The sequence below is a fragment of the Chelmon rostratus genome, chromosome 24, assembly GCF_017976325.1.
Source record: "Chelmon rostratus isolate fCheRos1 chromosome 24, fCheRos1.pri, whole genome shotgun sequence".
NCBI classification, from domain to species: Eukaryota; Metazoa; Chordata; class Actinopteri; order Chaetodontiformes; family Chaetodontidae; genus Chelmon; species Chelmon rostratus.
The window spans coordinates 7978475-7995798 of record NC_055681.1 but is presented as its reverse complement, the minus strand read 5'-3'; the positions used below and the strand labels follow the sequence as shown (position 1 = coordinate 7995798).

Sequence of the window (17324 nt, the reverse complement as noted above, 5' to 3'; positions counted from 1 at the left end):
CATTCAGGATACTGAAGCTGACACTTGGGTTTAAGCTGATTGCTAAACTCTAAGCAAGCCCACTTATGCATTTCTTTTCTGATCTTAAGCACTGGTTCTCATAGTAAGGACGGCAGCCTCTCATGCTGAGGAACTGCTTAATTCCAGAACACAGTTCACTCTCCAAACAGCAACAAAACAAGGGTACAAGAGAGTCCAAACTCCATTTAGACGGTAATGTAACCCAGAAGCACTTTCAATTACCCTTATCTGATTCTCTCCTCAGTGGTGTGTTTCTGGGGAGAATTCAAGCCCTCATTCCTCTAACTCAAGCTATCTTAGGTGACTTTAATCGCCTAGTATGCCAAGGGAAAACCCTGACACAAGCAAACTACTCTCCTCCATCATCGGGCACAGATTTATGGCAGCAGAGACAGCTGGAAAGAGCAGCAACAATACCTAATAACTCCACACATATAAACCTGTCTGGCTCACACCAGAGAAAGAACAGTAAATAGCTAATTTTAGTCCCGAGCGGCTTTTCGTTCAGTGGACTCCCCCTCACTGCCTCGCATCGTTTTCAGGCAGAATCAAAAGTCAAACCTCAAAATGTGGTGAAAATGACCTGACTGGGAAAAGCAGCAGTGCTGCCTGAAGCACACTCCTGCGTCCAACACCAACACGCATCACAAAAACACATCAATACGTCACTAGTGTTGTTTTTTTACCCGACAACCTGAGCCAGATTCATTGTTCAAATACAACAGGAGCTGCAAATGAGTTTTGGCTGCTGTCCAGGGTGTCTGGTTCTGATGATAAACCTTCCAGCATTTGGCTAGTGGCTGGTTAATTTCCCATTGTGTGTAAAACAACAACACCAAGGTATTACCACGCCAAACTGGAATAGTGGTTGTGATGACAAGGGGGTTGGGATATTATTATAGCATGTTAAGCGTCAAAGTACCACCACTCTTATAATATACAGGAAATAATTAATATCCCACTTGTACGAATGGAATGACAAGGCAAACTTGTAAAAACAGCAGTGAAATCTTCACCATAAGCCCATCTCGGCAGGCTCCTCCAGACCTGTGAGTGTAATCCACAAAAACTATAAATTTGTCTCTGTGGTTTTGTGTAGCACAGTGAATCAGCGGTCCAGTGATTACCCTAAATGGGGCCCAGCTCTTCCACTGTTGGCTTGACCAGCCTCCTCACTGGGGACCTCATTCACTGCAATTACAAAAAAAAAAAAAAAGAAAGAAAAGCAGCCAAGCAGAGCGGACAGTGTTTGCTCACTCATTGGCTAACGGCGCAATGCAAAAGGCTTCTGTGGGAGACGGATGTGCGTCTGTATGCATCTTTCTCTCTCTCTCCCAGAGCTGCAATCTCCCTCTTCACAGTAACACCACGTCTCTTTTTCGCCCCTCGCTGGGGCGCGCTTCATTTCTTTCAACCCCCATCCGGCTCCCTTTCACAAACAGTCTCGGTAATTGGGTCTCCATCAGCAGCAGTCCTTCACTAGCGAAGCAATAATCTCCGTCTCACTCCCTCATTCCCTCCTCCCTAGCTTGGAGGCAGCTTCGTCTGTGGCCCTGTCTTTGAACTCAGCACGTCTAAATGCTTCCACGTGCCTCCACGTGCACACACCCACCTGAAGAGCAAACTAACGAAATGCATGCTTCTGTTGGGAGAGTGCAACAGCACCTACTTGTTCAAGTCTTCCTCTAATGTGTTCCATATCTAACCAGTCCCAGAGAAGAGGACTCTTTCAGCCTGAACTTGAACAGTATGAGTCTTCATTGAATTCCCTGCAGAAACTCTTCATTTGCTCCACAGGGAGGTCAAACTACGGGGTCAGCTACAGAAGGAAGTACAGAGTAGAACTAGCTGAGCGGAAACTCAGTCCACCCTCAGAAGTCCCTCCCTGAGGTCTCTAACCACAGGAATGAGACACTGAATGCCAGCCATTACATAATACACAGTTCCTCTGTATGAGGCTCTGAATGCAAGCATGCTGCATCCACATGTTTCTTAACCTTTGGGTCGGGACATCACAGAGGGACACAGAAAAGACTGATATCTGGGTCACAACTGGCTCTTTGTAAGCCCCGCCCCCCTTAGTTGGCACCATTGCTAGACAACAGCAGAATTTTTCTCTCCATTCAAATTCTTCATGCCAAATTTTCCATCGAAACGTAGAAAAACGTGTCCTTTTCCATACAATACAAGCACACACACACACTTTGCACTATGAGCGTCCACGGAGAAACACACGCATACATACTTGTGTGTCCGCGGTTGCTTTGGACAGCTCAGCCACTCTCAACTGGGAAACTGGAGGTTACCAGGGGCTCTGGAGTAGGTTTTTAAAATAAAAGCCTCCACATGGTAACAGGAGCTAACCAGGGACTCAGGAGGAGGCTGGATTCTTAAAATCAAAGCTGAACGAGACTGCTGTGCCTGGTTGATAAACTATGTCTGGCTGGATTTCGCACAAGGCGAGTTGTGGGATCTAAAACTGGCGCCATGGGCCAGAAAAGGCCCAGAAACCTCAATGTACAAATTTTCATGTTGCAGGTTGATAGTTCTGTAGAGGTCTGTGTTGTGGACTCTGAATAGAGGATGATGAGTCACCCATGTGTCTAAATGATTAAAAAAAGAAAACAATACATTATTTATTCACATCCATTCCCCATTCCCATCTATGAGAGTCACGAAGGAGGGGGGAGATATGTCACTCACAAATCTAATCAAATATTTATTTTAATAGGTCTGTAATTAACTAGTCTTCAGAGTCGGTTGAACTGCAGGGCAGGTCATAGTATGCACATGTGCACTCTCTGTTTATATGTTCATGCACACTGACATATAAACTCACATACCAACGTAACGTGGTTTAAACTGGCCCATGTGAGCCCATGTAAACAGCACCAATATAGGTTTAGTGTGTTACGGTGCTGGGTCGATCAGGGGCTGGAGGTTTTTACAGGCACACAGAGAGCAGGTCTCTCCTGACGATGATGAATGAGGCCTGCCCGAGCTACTGTTAGTTCTGTAAGCGCTCCAAGAGAGCAGAGAGAAGCAAAGAGATTATTTGGATGATCAGGTTTGGAGATGGGATGGATGGAGAGGGAGGGGAGAAGGTGGCGAGAGCTCGACTCCACGCTGCGACGACGGGTCATAAACTTGCAGAGATCACAAAGCCGGTGTTTGAGCCTCACCCTGAAATGACTGCATTTTTCTGCCTTTAAACATCACCTTGCATCTACCCACGAAACCAAGCCCCTGCAACGTAACTGCCCGGACTCCTGCCAACTTTAGAAGACATAAAAAAAAAAAAAAAAACGAGATCATAGTTTGGCTCCAAGCGTCAAAATACACACTCTGACGTCTTTTATCGTTCTGTGCTTGTCTCCCTCTTCTCTCCAGTGTAAATGTCAGGGAAAAAAGCAGCTCTATAAAAGAGATAAAACTGGTGGAAGTAACTGAATCCCTGCTGCGATTTAACATGCTCCAGGGTAAAATGCTGCAGTACACATCTCCAAATTCAATCTGAGAATCCAAGCTGACTCTTGAATTTTGTTTTTCAGCCCAAAGTTCAAAAATAACTCCATGACTAAGTCCAGAGATAATTGCAACCGTCTGGATCTGTGCATGCTAATTCACTAACGGGAGGCTGCATTAAAACTAATTTCCTCTGCTCTTGTTCGGGCCAGGTCTCAGCTGTGGAAGAACAGTGAGGCAGTCATGCCTCTGTTGTGGAGGAGAGATGAGAGCAGGAAGGTCGGCTTTAAAGCATCTGGACAACATGATGCAGAGACATTGACATGACAAACATTCAGATCAATAGAAACAAAAATAAACAGGAATCCTCATCTCTCATTGCATCTTTCTCTGTCTTCTTTTGTCTTTCTTTAAAGGTGTGACTGACTCACTATCTTCCTTTCTCATTCCTTTCATATCTGCTCCCTCCACATGTGTCCTTTACTCCCAAGGTAGCCGACAGCACAAAGGCCCATCTATTTGAAATGTCAACTGCTCCACATCGGAGCTATGAGTGCGTGTGTGTGTGTGTGTTTGCGCATAATGTGGAAGGGGACTTGTAGCTCATTTATCATGGGACTTTGGGGACCACTAGTCCATCAAATGATGTCGTCTATAAAGCGGTTCTATCATCCTAATCCTCATATCCCCTCCCCCTTGTAGTCCTGCATCTTCCCACATTTCTGTTTGAGACGGAAAACACACACAAGGTCAGGAGCCATGCAGATCACAAAGCTGCGATCCAATTGTGCAACCAAAACCCCACAGTGATCTTATTGAGCCAGAACACGCACACCACCTCCCACGCACTCCCCCGTCCGGCATCCCCTGCTATCAGACGTCTGTTTTTAAAGCTTTTGACGTCCACTGAGAAGGTCAATCTTGGTACAGACATACTGGATGGTCTTGCAGGGATTAAGGTCAAGCAAGCATGTTAGACAAGAGCGTGTCGAAAAAATATTAACCAATCAGACACCACTGACAGATAAAAGACAAAAATAATGTTCCCTCTGGACTATATCATCTTAAAAAAGAGACCAAATGGGATGCACCTGAACCAGTACGATGTCTTTGTAAGGGCACGTCCATGGGGGACAGGCTTAACTGAGCTCAACTGCTCCCCAGGGACTCACCAGGACTTCATCTTTGTCATCATAATGTAGTCCAATTCAAGGCTATGAATATGAAGATGTTGCAGATGTCTGACAAATCTGTAGTGAAGCACAGCTGCAGATGCCATCATGGAGGAGTCCAGTGTTTAAATGGGCTGAATGTAAAAACCACCAGGCTAAAAAAAAAGAGTAGGTATGTTAAAAACATAGCTGTCCAGACACTTACTGCTTCTTCCCTGCTGGTTTTATACAGAACAAAACATGTCATTTTAAACTCACTGTCACCTTGTTTTGCTCTTTCTTCCTGGCCTGGTCTCTGTCACATTAAAGTCCAGCTAAAGGATAAATCCAGTTCTATGAGCTTACTGTTTACATAAATCTCCTAAAATAAGACCAAAGCCAATGATGTGTTAGTCCGTCTGTAAAAGGAAGTAAATCGATCATTTTTAGCGCTGTGGTTTTCAGTTACTCACACAGGAGTAAATAGCGCATTTGTTGAGTACTACTTTCTGCTGCGGATTAACAAACATTGGGTGCTCCACTGAGTATCAACAGCAGTGGGACAGCATATGTGAGACTGACTCAAAATACACCACAGTGCTGGTGCTCACCATAATAAAGGCAAACCTGCACATAGTGTGGCTCATTAATGTGTTTTAAGAGTTTGCTGTGTTTGAATGCTGCACACGCTATCCCTAAAACTGTATTTCCAAGCAGAAACAGGTGCGAGCTCCAGCAAAGTGCAGTCACTTGTTCCTTTTCTCTGACTTTTATTAATCTCCACCACACAAACCAGAATGGTTTCCTTTGGAAAACTCCCCTTCAATCACTGGTGCTGTGACCTCATGACAGACTGAGAGAATCTGGGGCAGGAGGCTTTACTTGTGAGGGCAAATCGTGCTACAGAGTTTCCCCCCTGACAAGTAAACACTGCAGCGTAAACAAATTAAAATTGTTAAAACAATGCTCGAACTTGTGTGATGGAAGAAACAGGAGGAATACTGTGTCTGTGGAGTACTCGTGCATGGCCAGTCCACAGTGAAAGCAAATGCAGCCACATTCTAACCTACAAATCGGCTCAGAGAATGGTTTCACTGATACTGAATTAGACCAGAACAGGTGAAACCAACTCAAAGCAAATGAGAAACATATGTCCTCCATTATTCGCAATGCATGCAACACGCACACACACGCACGCCACACACACACACACACAGCACATCCTCTCTACCTTCAATTATTTACCAAGAGGAGTGAGCGACAGTGTTCTGCACTCACACACTCCTCCATCATGTTGTTTCCATTCCACATTAATAATGAAGCCTCCAAGTGAGTGTGTGTGCATGTGTGTGTGTGCGTGTGTGTGTGTGTATGTGTGTGTAGCTGCAGTGGTCACTAATGCACTATAAATGTTTTCAGCTTCAGCTCAGAGGAAAAAGAAAATGAGAAATAATGAAAAATGCTTTACTGTTTGCTACGCGCAGACGCTGGACAGACTATTTCTGCTGTTGTCCTAAAAAGCTGCATTAGATTTAAATGGTATTCAGCCTCTATTCAGGGTCCAGCTAAAACTCTGTGGGACCTCAACGGATTCCACACTGCCCCTCATGGAAATCTTGCTAATAGAGTCCGTTCATAGTGCTTCAGCGGGGGCCACATTCCCGACTGAATGCCTGAGGATACGGCTGATTTCCAAAACACCGGAAGTATCACGACATAGAATTTGGAGGATGAAAGTCGGAGCGCTCAGCGTTAACCATCTGGATCCAAGAGATGTAACTTCACTGTACGCTGCAGTAGAAAGCTGCAAATGTTGTTGTTTTTTTTATTAATGCACTTGATTTATTCACTAATGAATTATTAAAACTGAATTTATTAAGCATTGGACATGTGTGTTGTATGTAATATACCCTTCCAAGACATATTGAGCCTGTTCTTTCTGACCCACAGTAGAAGCCAACTGGTGGCATCATGATCCCAGACCATGGTCAACCCCTGAGCCAGCAGCCACGTCCCCTTAGGGATGCAGACTGGCCCCTCGTTTAGTGGACCGGGTACGTGACCAATCCCCATTAAATACTCAGAGGCTTAATATGCAATGTTAGTATTGAAGAAAAAAGACGTAGACATGTACAAGTGGAGTGGGGAGATGAAGCATTGAAGAAGCATGAAGTATCCTGGCGCTGTAACGAACACTTGTTTGATGATTATTTTCTAGATTAATCGTTTGGTCTTTAAAATATCAGAAATATGTCCCGGTTTCTCAAAGCCCAAGGTAGGTGAAGACCTTAAATGTCAGCCCAAAATAAAGATATTCACTTTCATATGATATAAAGCAGAGAAAAGCAGGACATCTCCATATTTGAGAGGCTATTTTTTTTGTTCAACTGTGATCTCTTATCTGCACAACAAGGACTGAGCTGGAAATAAAGTGGCCAGTGGGTTTAAAGTCACTGACATTGAATAAAAAAGGCTCAAATTCAAGCATCGAGCAGGGGAAGCTTCAGTAAACAACACAGCCGTGCCAGAGTACGGCAGCGCTGATAGATAACAATGAAAAAAGTGTGACTGTTAATAATAAAGAGCCCTCTGTTTTTTTATAATGTATTGCTCTCATTCTGCATCCCCCCCCCGGCTGAGCTTTTAAGATAACCGGCTCAGTTAATAAGCAGGCCTTCCACTTTGCCTCCCTGTGGTGAGAAAATGCCCACTCGAGTGCCAGCGTCAGTGGAAGCTGCAGGCGTATCTCTTCATTCACACGTTGGAAGGCATTGTAACGGGAAGAAGACAGATTGGGTGAGTCAAGCTCAGAAGACAAAGCCTCCCTTATTTCACCCTTATAAGCACTGAAAACATTAAAAGCCATTCATTTTCTCCTTACTTCCTCCCTTTTCTTCATTCACTTCCTCCTGCCCTCTCTTCTCCTTCTATCCCCTCATCCTTCCTTCCGCCTCCTCTTCATCACCATTCCCCGCCCAGTCTTCTGCTGGATGCGCTCTGGCGACAGCAAGGAAACAAATCTCAACCTGCGAGTGCGTGTGCGAGCGCTGCGTTAGTATTTTGCGGCCGTGCTGCTGTTGTTGCTCTCCTGTGGTCAGAGCTGTGACGTCTAAAGATGCTCCAAAGAGATAGGACGTTGAATTTGTGTGTGCGTGTGTGAAAAATGATAGAAAAAGGATGGGCGCGAGATCCCTGTCATGAGGAGGTCTGCTTCTGCTGCTGCTTGTGGAGAACCACAAGCTTACATCAATTTGAGAAGACGTCAATTTAGGATTTTGGAAAAACGCTCAAAGCACACATGCAGATGACTTCCCTCACACAGCCGTCTGTCAAACGGTCCACTCAGCCACACATGTATCCTCAGGCACTGACACACTGACAACCACATGCATTCTTGGTATTTTCTCAACAGCCAATTACGGCTCGCCAAACTGGCAGCCATGGGCGTTCTACAAGCCAGCTGAGACAGTGACTCGCTGGATTCTTTCTTAATTAGCATCACAAAAACTCCCCAAATTCTGAGCTGATAATGCTGCGGCTGGGTTTTCTAAAGGCGTGCAAATTGCCAAGGAAGGCGCGCAACTAAACTCCCTGTCAGCTTGCGGCAGGCGCTAATTCAGAAAATCAAGACCACTCCCACCCGGAGATGACACGCCAAAGCGCTGATCACGAACGCGGGCTTCGGAGTCGCTTATTGACAAGCAGAGGCTGGAAAAACTGAGATGGAAACAGAGAGGGAGCAAATGCTGCGGTGTGTGCTTCTGTCTGTGAGGCAGGGTCAGGGGTCTGTAGGTGTGGCGTGTTTGGACAGGAAGCTGGCTTCTATCCCACTTCCTGTGTATCTCCAGGAAGTGGAGATGTGAGATAAAACTCAAGGTAAATGGACATATTGAGCTGCTATCCTCCTGCAGCTACAAGTAGTGATGGATTACATACAGACGGAAGGAAAAGTATTTGAATGTCCCCACTGATAAACCAAATCTCTTGTGTTTTATTACAGCTATATATACAGCTATCTATATCTATAGATATATAGATAGAGATATAAAAAGATGAGACATACACACAACTGCTTCTTTTTTATGTAGCCAAAACTAAATTGCCATATTAAAAATCTGGACTCATCTTTCAGGTCTAAACAGAACATATCAGTACATACAGCCTGCAAATTTCTTAAATAAGAGTTATTTAAGCAGGAATAAACATCCAAAAACTGTGCCTCTCGAAGCCCCTAATTAGTTTCAAATACAGATTTATTGCACTTGTTTTCCCAGGAAAACCAGGACGACATGAAAATGAAGAACTTTATGATGTGAACAACTGTGTTCAAGGCTTATGGTCGAGGTTTACAGAGTAAAACAATGGCTTCAAAATGCATTTCTTCACAACTCTGAAGTACAGCCTTACTACAAGCCTCATAACCAATGAATAACTGAGGCGAAAACGAAGTGCAACAGCAAACATTTACTTGTGTTTTTCTCCCGTGAAAACATGCCACTGACCTCTCTGACCGAGAGTTGACACCAGTAAAACCAATGAAAGACACAGGTGGCTAAACCTTTACGCACAGCTGCCACTAACATCCCTGATTTATTTCCAATCACACGTGTAAGCAGACAATAACAGACACATGTTACTCACCGATATCTGGAAGACTTCCTGTGTGTCATCGAGCATCTGAACCCTGATGGAGACTTGTCGTCCTGGAGGCTGGGCAGGAGGACGCAGGCCTGGCTCCAGGGTGGACACCCCGAAGCTCTCGGGGGCGCCCAGCCTCTGACCGGCTGTCGACGGCCTGTCGGCTGGTTCGACCATGGTGAAGGAAGCTACGGCGAGGGGCTCTCGAGCTGCAGGCACCTCTGTTCACGTCTGCAGGAGAAAGGAAAGGATAGCTTTAGATTTCAGCACACATAGTGGACAGTTTTAAGCCAGAAGGATCATACATTTCCACTCACAGCCGAGCTTCTACTCAGGCCCTCTTCTTTGAAATAGCGCAGTTAGATCACATCCTGTGCACTTGCATGTTTATACACACAACCGTCCTTGTACGGTATTCCGAAATTATTTTTATACAACACTTGTCAAAAGCCTTTTGTGGGTGTGAGAGGTGAAAAAATGCATTTCCATTTTGAGGAATACCAGGCACAATGAGATGCTCCCTTCAGCCTTCCCTGAGAACATGAAGGTTTAAAGTTGCTTAATTTGACGGTCTTGAATGTGGAGAAAAATACCATGTCTCGAATCTAAAAAGAGAGTACGAGCTTCTGTTGTGGCGATGGAGAAAACGCTGCTTTGAGGGAAACTTTTTGCTTAATTAGTTCAAGAAATGTGCAAATAAATCCTGCATTGTATTCAGTCTAGGTTAAATTGGCCTGGCACAAAGGACAAACCACCAGACATTTAGTCAGTGAGTTTTTAAGTGGTGATTTTATGTTGGTCGGGGTGATGAGACGAGTCTGTAAACCACAGACTAGAACGGCCCCGTACAGTTCCACAGCTAAACTCAGACATGTCTCACACCTCGCTAGACACACACTTCTTCCAGCTGCAGCTCATGCAGGTGGGATTTCCTACGAACCAAACACAGAGCTCCGTTTAAGACCAGTTCAGACTTGAATCAAGGCTTCACAAGTGGGGCAGATGAGATACGGTCTGAGAACACACAAAGACAAGACTCACCCCCCCCCCCCCTCACCTCCATCCCACACTTGATAAACCTCAACCTCAGACAATAAATTTGCTCTCAGACGGTTGGTGACATCATGGCAGAGGAATGTTCTAGCGGGCGGTCAGGGGGGCAATGCAGGCATGGACTGCCCCGACATACAAACACAGCGGTTTCTAATCTGTGTCTGAAGGCACGGTTAGCGTGCAGCACAATGAAATTACATTACACTCTCTCTGAGATCTATTTCTTTGCTTTCTCTGAGGGGAAATTGCTGTTTTGTCTTGAGTTCAGTCACATTTGGTCTTGCCCAGAGTCACAACATCAGTCATTGAATCAATATGTAATTAGGGATCTACTGGACATCATGAGTATCAGGTTGTTAGATCTTAGGTTAAAATCCTCTGTCCTCTCTTAAGCGGCATACACACACTGCATTCTTGATGGTGGCAAATAAGAGCCGGCGCGGTTAATCATAAACAGACAATTGGTGGTGCAGTGAGCATGCAATGACCTGCATCAAATGCTCCATGATGGCAAAGATCCACCCTGTTTAAGTCTCCTTCAGCAAAGCGTTCACCTTGTGCAGTGTAAGGCCCACATTTCACATTTCCAAAGTCTCCGCCTAAGAAATACGCCCAAATCTGGAGAGGAAAACTGGTGTATAATTTGTTGTCTTTTGCAGACTATCCTAAAATTCACTCACTGCTGGTCACTTTTCACTGCGAGGGACAATTAGGCTGCAGTGAAGCCTCGGTGCACAAGATGCCATGCAGGTTCATCCCATAAAGCTGAGCAGACACAACTGAGGAGATGATATGTAACAGTTGCTCATTAAAACACCAGACATTTGTCATAAATTTTGTTCTGTACTGATATTATTCCAAATGTTTCCAGCAATGTTCAAACCCAGACAAATCTCCAATTTTATTCAAGGTCGTCTGTCACTATGACCTGACAGAGAGAATTGTAATTCTATATCACTGTAGCAGCATATATCAAGATTCAGTAATTGTTTTATAAATTCAATGAAGAAATGGTTTTATACTCCCACACTGGTTGGCTAGGATGCCTCCTGCTCTGTATTTACAATTTCACTCTCCTCCTCCCTGTTTTCTGGTCACACTCTTCTTCTATGTTTGTCTGAAAACCAGCTCACATCACGTTATAATGTATGTAGCAGAGACAGTAAGGAAAGCCCCCTGCAGTGCAAACTGCATTTACAAGGCACTTTTCTACCATTGCACGGTGTATACCGTCATACTGCTCAACCCTCACCTCTAGTGGCAGAAATTACTTCCATATTATAAGCCAAATGGCTCATCTAGAAAATAACCAGCAGATTAATTAATGAGGAAACTAACTGTTAGTTGCAGCCCGACTGCAGAGCCCTGAGTCCAGGTCAGATAGCCAAAGGAAGACGCCCTGGAAACAACACACAGCCAGTGAATGCCTCCTAGGTCCAGAGCAGCTGCTCCGTGGCTGACCTCTGACCTCAGTGTGAAAGTGGACTTCTTCCTGCATCAACTGACACAAAAAAATCCTTGTGTGTCCTTCTGGTGGAAATACTAATGTGCATTTGCAAACAAACTCTAAAGACAACCCTCCTCTTTGTTCTTTCACACCTAATCTCGTCATTTGATTTCCAAAGCGAGTTTTGCTAATCTCTCCACCTGCACACACAAACAAGCGCCTCTCTTCACCATGGTGACAAAAGCTGAAACTGGAAACTGGAGCCCGGCCAAGGAAGTGACCTGACATTCAAGTTACTCATTACAACTGTGGGAACGTTCGCTTGTGTGCATGCTACTTCCCCCGAATGAATGCTCTGCTCTGCTGCTTATCACTTGTTTGTTATCTGTCTGACAAGGACCGAGACTGAAATTACAAATCGCCTCGATTCAAGAAGCACCTGACCAAAAGCTCCTCCTCCAAAAGTGCTGGAATTATCGGCTTCTGAAGGAAAGCCAACGCTCACTCAGTTTGGGTCACCGCCTTGCCTCCCTGTGTCACCCTTCAAAGCAAAACAAGTGTCAACTCAGAGCCAGTTTTAAAGCTCCGCCTAATCATTTGCTCACAAGCAGGTGCCAATTACCCTGACAAACATCAGCAGGTCATATCCTGGAGGCAGCGGGGCTGGTTTGTTGCCAGCATGTCTTCAGTCTCTTCACAAAAACCCATTGACAGGTTCAATTTCAAGACCCTACAAACCCACAACAGCAACTACAGTAAGAGAGTGATCGTCCCTGAACCTGCAATTCAACACAAAAGACAATCCAGCAGCTTCTGCAGCTCCTTTAATGAGCTTTCCCTTGAAAATAAAACCAGAAATGTGGACTGGATCGATTTAATACCTTGATAATAAAACACTGATGGTTAATTTAGTGTTAACCCTGGTTTTGGATTAATTTCACCAGCAAAGAGTGGAAATTTGGAGGCAGGAGTATCACCATCTCCTCAGTAAGGGCTGGAGGATTATACGTGGAGTTAGCTGAGCAAGAGAGGAATACAGAGTGAGCTGGTCACACGGGCACAAAGGAAGCCACTGTGGGAGCTTCCAGCAGCAGGGCTTTAACTCGGCGGGACCGAGGAGGCCTCTCAGGCAGCCTTTGAACTGGTGTTAGCTGAAAGTTTCCCAAGAGTCTGTGAGAGGGATGGGAATCGGATGTGAGTGTGTGCGTTTGTGTGTGTGTGTGTACAAAAGTGCATCGACTGAGAAGCTGTTATGGCTTTATGTGAAGTGATTTTGACTATTTTACAAATTAAGACAGCACACATGTCGAATTGGAAATCGACATTGCGGATTAGAATATTCACATGGAGGTTGCATAACAGGCGACATTTGCCAGCTTCAAAACAGGTCCCACAATCAACACTTTGTTAGGCGGATCTTCAAAGCAACAGAAGATAAGGAAGCTTTCAGTGTGTGCTGTGCGGTTGCTACTAACAGTCATATTTAACATATTAAATGTCGGAAAATAGGGCAAAAAAAAGGCTGTTACAAATTCTTCACGCCCAAAGTGATGCCTTTAAGTGTCTTGGCTGAGGACCATGATCAGACTGTGCTACTTGTGCTGACTGTATACTTTAACCCAGAGGCGTCAACTACAACCAGAAAAGCACAGGCGAGATCAAGGCCACCACACAGCGGTCTTTGGCAGATCAATGGCTGTGCTTGATAACAAGTTCTATCAAGGTGACACCCTCCCCCCGCCGAGCCTTTAAGCTGCTCGACTGCCCTCAGGAGACTTTCTACTGTGAGGCTGGAAGGATGGAGAGTGAATGGGCAGCAGGGCAACTGTCCACCAACCATTAGCAAAATAAAGTGCCTATGAGCAAGGCTGACCACGGGCGCTGACCCTGCACTCTGACCTCAACTTGAAAGGGGGTTTGCAAAAGGCGCTCTTCCCCCCAGAGATCAATAAAGGAAAGGGATTTGTCACCTCATAGGTGCCGTGCACACATTCTGCAGGGGGTGGGTGGCAATAGCAAGGAGCAAGAAGGAGCGAGATACTGCACAACATGCATGCACACAGCAGCTTTGTCGAGATGGAACAGACACACCCCTATACAAGGAGCACACATCAAGAGTACAGCTGGCAGAGTGCAAACACCAGGATGTAGGTTAGCAGAGTAATCCTGTAGGCCAGGGTAAAGATGTCAGTAGGCTAAGGCAACCCGATCGCACTCAAGAGACAGGGTTAGTGTGTGTGTGTGTGTGTGTGTGTGTGTGTTCAATATTAATGTGCATATGGTGTAACAATGGCACGCTTCGCCTATTGTATAAGATTTGATGAATGCAAAGGCAGCAGGGAATAACAAAAAGCCACGGTATAAAACAGAGTTAAAGATCAGTTTAGGAACTGAACTTTGTGGAAATGTTGCAATTCGTGCACACGTTTGAAGCGCTTATGTGGAGAGGGCTGCCCTGGTCTATCATTAATCTACACCAACAGAGGCTCTGCTGGACCTCCGAAAGCTCAGCCGATTAGGAAAATGAGCAGGCTGCTTGCAATCGAGGCGAGCTTATACTCAGATATGTGGCTCATCAAATATCACGCACTGTCGCTTCGTGAAGAAGTCGAAGCTTTCGGCTGGGAGCGTGTAATGCAACAAATCTGGCTGGATCCAAACGTAAGTGTGCGCCAGAGAGGCGACGTGTTACCTCGCTTCCTAATCCGGAGAGCACGATTTCCTTACCCAGTCTTTCTTCTCCTGATCCACAGACTGTCCGTCAGTCAGAGCTCGTATTTCCAGCGCAGACGGTGAATCCCGCACAGTGTTGCGCTGCGGAGTTCTCTGAAGAAGTCCTGTGTTCGCAGCCGAACTGCTCCCTCTCAGCTGGGACGTGCTCTCTGAGCGGTGGCCATTGAAACAAATGTGGGAAACCGTGCACCGAGCTTTGCTCTGGAACAATAAAGAGCAGCACACCGCCTCCAGCACGGCAGCCCGGCGCTGCACTGTCAGGCAGAGGCGGAGAGTGCAAGATCAACATCGCCACCGCGCGGTGGGATGAGGGAACAGCAGCGTGGAGGCATCGGGTTTGGGTTTGCGCCGCATTTATCATCCATCCATCCATCCATAATCTATACACCGCTGAATGAAGAAAACCTCTCGCCTGCTCAGGAATTCCTAACGGTCATAGACTAAAGGGGCAATCCTCCGTCACCATCCTTTAGCCAACGCTCAGAATTCTAAAAGTGTAAAACGGAAAAAAATACTTTAACGTGAAAACACGCACTTGAACTATGTAACGTGTCCAATAAGTTATGGATTCCATATATGTCACCCTCCCAAATTTCTTCTTCTTCATTAGTTAGTGATACAGTTGCCTCCCAGGTTTCTCCTCCAGTGAAGAGGTAGCAGCCCCCTGCTGTCAGAGAAGTGAAAAAGCTTACCTGGTATTCCCAGGCAGTCTCCCATCCAAGTACTAACCAAGCCCGACCGCGCTTAGCTTCCGAGGTCGGGCGTGTCCAAAGTGGTCTGGCCGTAAGTGAAGACAGCTTCAGTAAACGCACATTTTAAACATAACTTAAGGTGTCAGAGAGGATCGCAAGGAGCTGCAAGCTTTTCACTTCTCTACAGACAGCAGAGGGCGCTGCTGCTTCTTCATCTCTGGACTCCAAGCAGGGCTTTTGGACAGCTATGGTGACAACCAGTTGAGTTTTTCATGCTGTGATGCAGGTTGAACTCATTTAAGGCTAACAGGCTCAACAAAAACATGGCCCCACTAATAATAAGGTATGAAATAAAGTCTATTGGATTTCTAGGCATTTTTGTACGGAGCACCTAAAGTGTCATGAAGAGAAAAAAAAACTATATCGGGCGCACGAGATATTAAAACGTGCGCTCGATTTAGTATCAGTATCTAGTAAAACGCACTATGTAAGCACAATACAAACCAGTAATTATGCAGCTGGTGCCTCACAGCCCAGATCATGTCAGTTTATAATGGGCTTCAATGGTGCATACATTATTAACAAACACATTTAGAGTAGATTTAATTAGAACAGACCAATTGCTGCACAGTGGACCTGCAGGCTTTAGGGCTGCCCACTTTCAAATTTTACAACGACTGTGGCACCAAAGAAACTGATTTTTGTGAAAGAAAATGTAACACTGGATGTTTGGGCGGCTGGTCTTCCCATTTTACACTCACTTTTCTCATTGAGGTCAGGTGTAGAGACAAAGCTACACAGCTTAAGATTTTGTTGAGATTTAGTTTGAAGTTAATAAAGCAACACATGGGGAGGATCCAGCTGAAAAAGCAAGAAAAGCTAATTGCAATGTTCACACAGGTGTGTTTTCATCAAAGTATTAAAAAAAATTGGTGCAACATTTTAGTTTCTTCTTGTTTTTTGAATGTCATAGCACTATTTAAAGGCTGGCGCCTCAGTTGACACACCTGTCTGAACAGAAACAGACCCACATACATACTTCCACTGCATATTTTCCTACACACAAGTGTGATATAAACAGCCAAGACATGGACTATAGGCAACAGGATAATCTCCTTAAAATCACTCTTATCAAATGGCCAGTAAGTGCCCGGAGTCATAGGTTAACACAACAGTGCTGTATTCTTTCAGAACACGGATTAGCCCAAATAGCCCCATTTTGTTTTCATTTTTTAATGACAGCACACCGTGGTTAAAAAGGGCTGGGTCTGTGTCCTATACTCCACAGTTAAAAGCCTCATACAGCTGTTGTATTTTTAGCTTCATTACATGTCAAACAGCAACAGTTCTTTGCTACACAACAACCAAAACACAGACAGACAGGCAGAGTACCAAAACTGAAGGAATCCCCAGATAACACTGTCAGAAGTCATCACAGGAACAACACTGTGGATGCAAACTTCTCATTTTGAAAAGTTTGAATGTAAGCAAAACACAATTGGAGTGAGGCGAGCTTTGGCTTGACAACACGTCCACCACTTAATAAAAAGACACTTAGACAAAAAGACACTGAATAAAAAGACACTTCGACTAAAAAGACACTTAATAAAAACTAATTTGTGAATAAAAGTTGTTTTTGCAGATGATAGGAGCAGTGACATCATTAGTCACCTCTACATTGCTCTTGGGATACATGATGTAACATCATGCACACAAACAAATGCTACTGTAATACCAATGAGAGCAAATCAGGGCTTCTCACCCAACACTAAAACAAATACTGTTTGTTGGTTCATGTGTGAGAGGTCTCATTATTGGAATAGACAGTTCCAGAAAGTAACACCTCTAAACCACTGAGGCACTGGGCCAATCAGAGGTGTTAAAAACAACTGAAAACAGGTAAACAAATCAAATAGCAACTTCTCAAAGTAGGAAAAGTTTGAACTTTTGTTATCTAAATTATATATTATCTACATTATATTTGACTCTTGTTGATTTTATTTCTTATTCTGTAACCTTTGTTGTCCATTGGATCTTTCTTAAAATGATTTTTTTGACTATATAAGTAACTGTGGAAAAAACATTGTATGCTGCCTTCAGATTAAAAATAATAAATAAATAGCA

General features: G+C 44.7%; 1 protein-coding gene across 3 annotated transcripts in view; it reads right to left on the bottom strand.

The window, feature by feature from the left end:
• Positions 1–14701, bottom strand: part of farp1 (FERM, RhoGEF (ARHGEF) and pleckstrin domain protein 1 (chondrocyte-derived)) — a 54505-nt gene extending 39804 nt beyond the window's left edge. For all 3 annotated transcript variants that reach the window (XM_041965816.1, XM_041965818.1, XM_041965817.1), the window contains exons 1-2: positions 14503–14701; positions 9279–9506 (exon numbers count right to left, since the gene is read on the bottom strand). In XM_041965816.1, the coding sequence (XP_041821750.1) occupies positions 9279–9452 (174 nt within the window). In that variant the 5' untranslated portion in view covers positions 9453–9506; positions 14503–14701. The remainder of the gene's footprint in view (positions 1–9278; positions 9507–14502) is intronic.
• Between the last annotated feature and the right edge of the window lie 2623 nt (positions 14702–17324).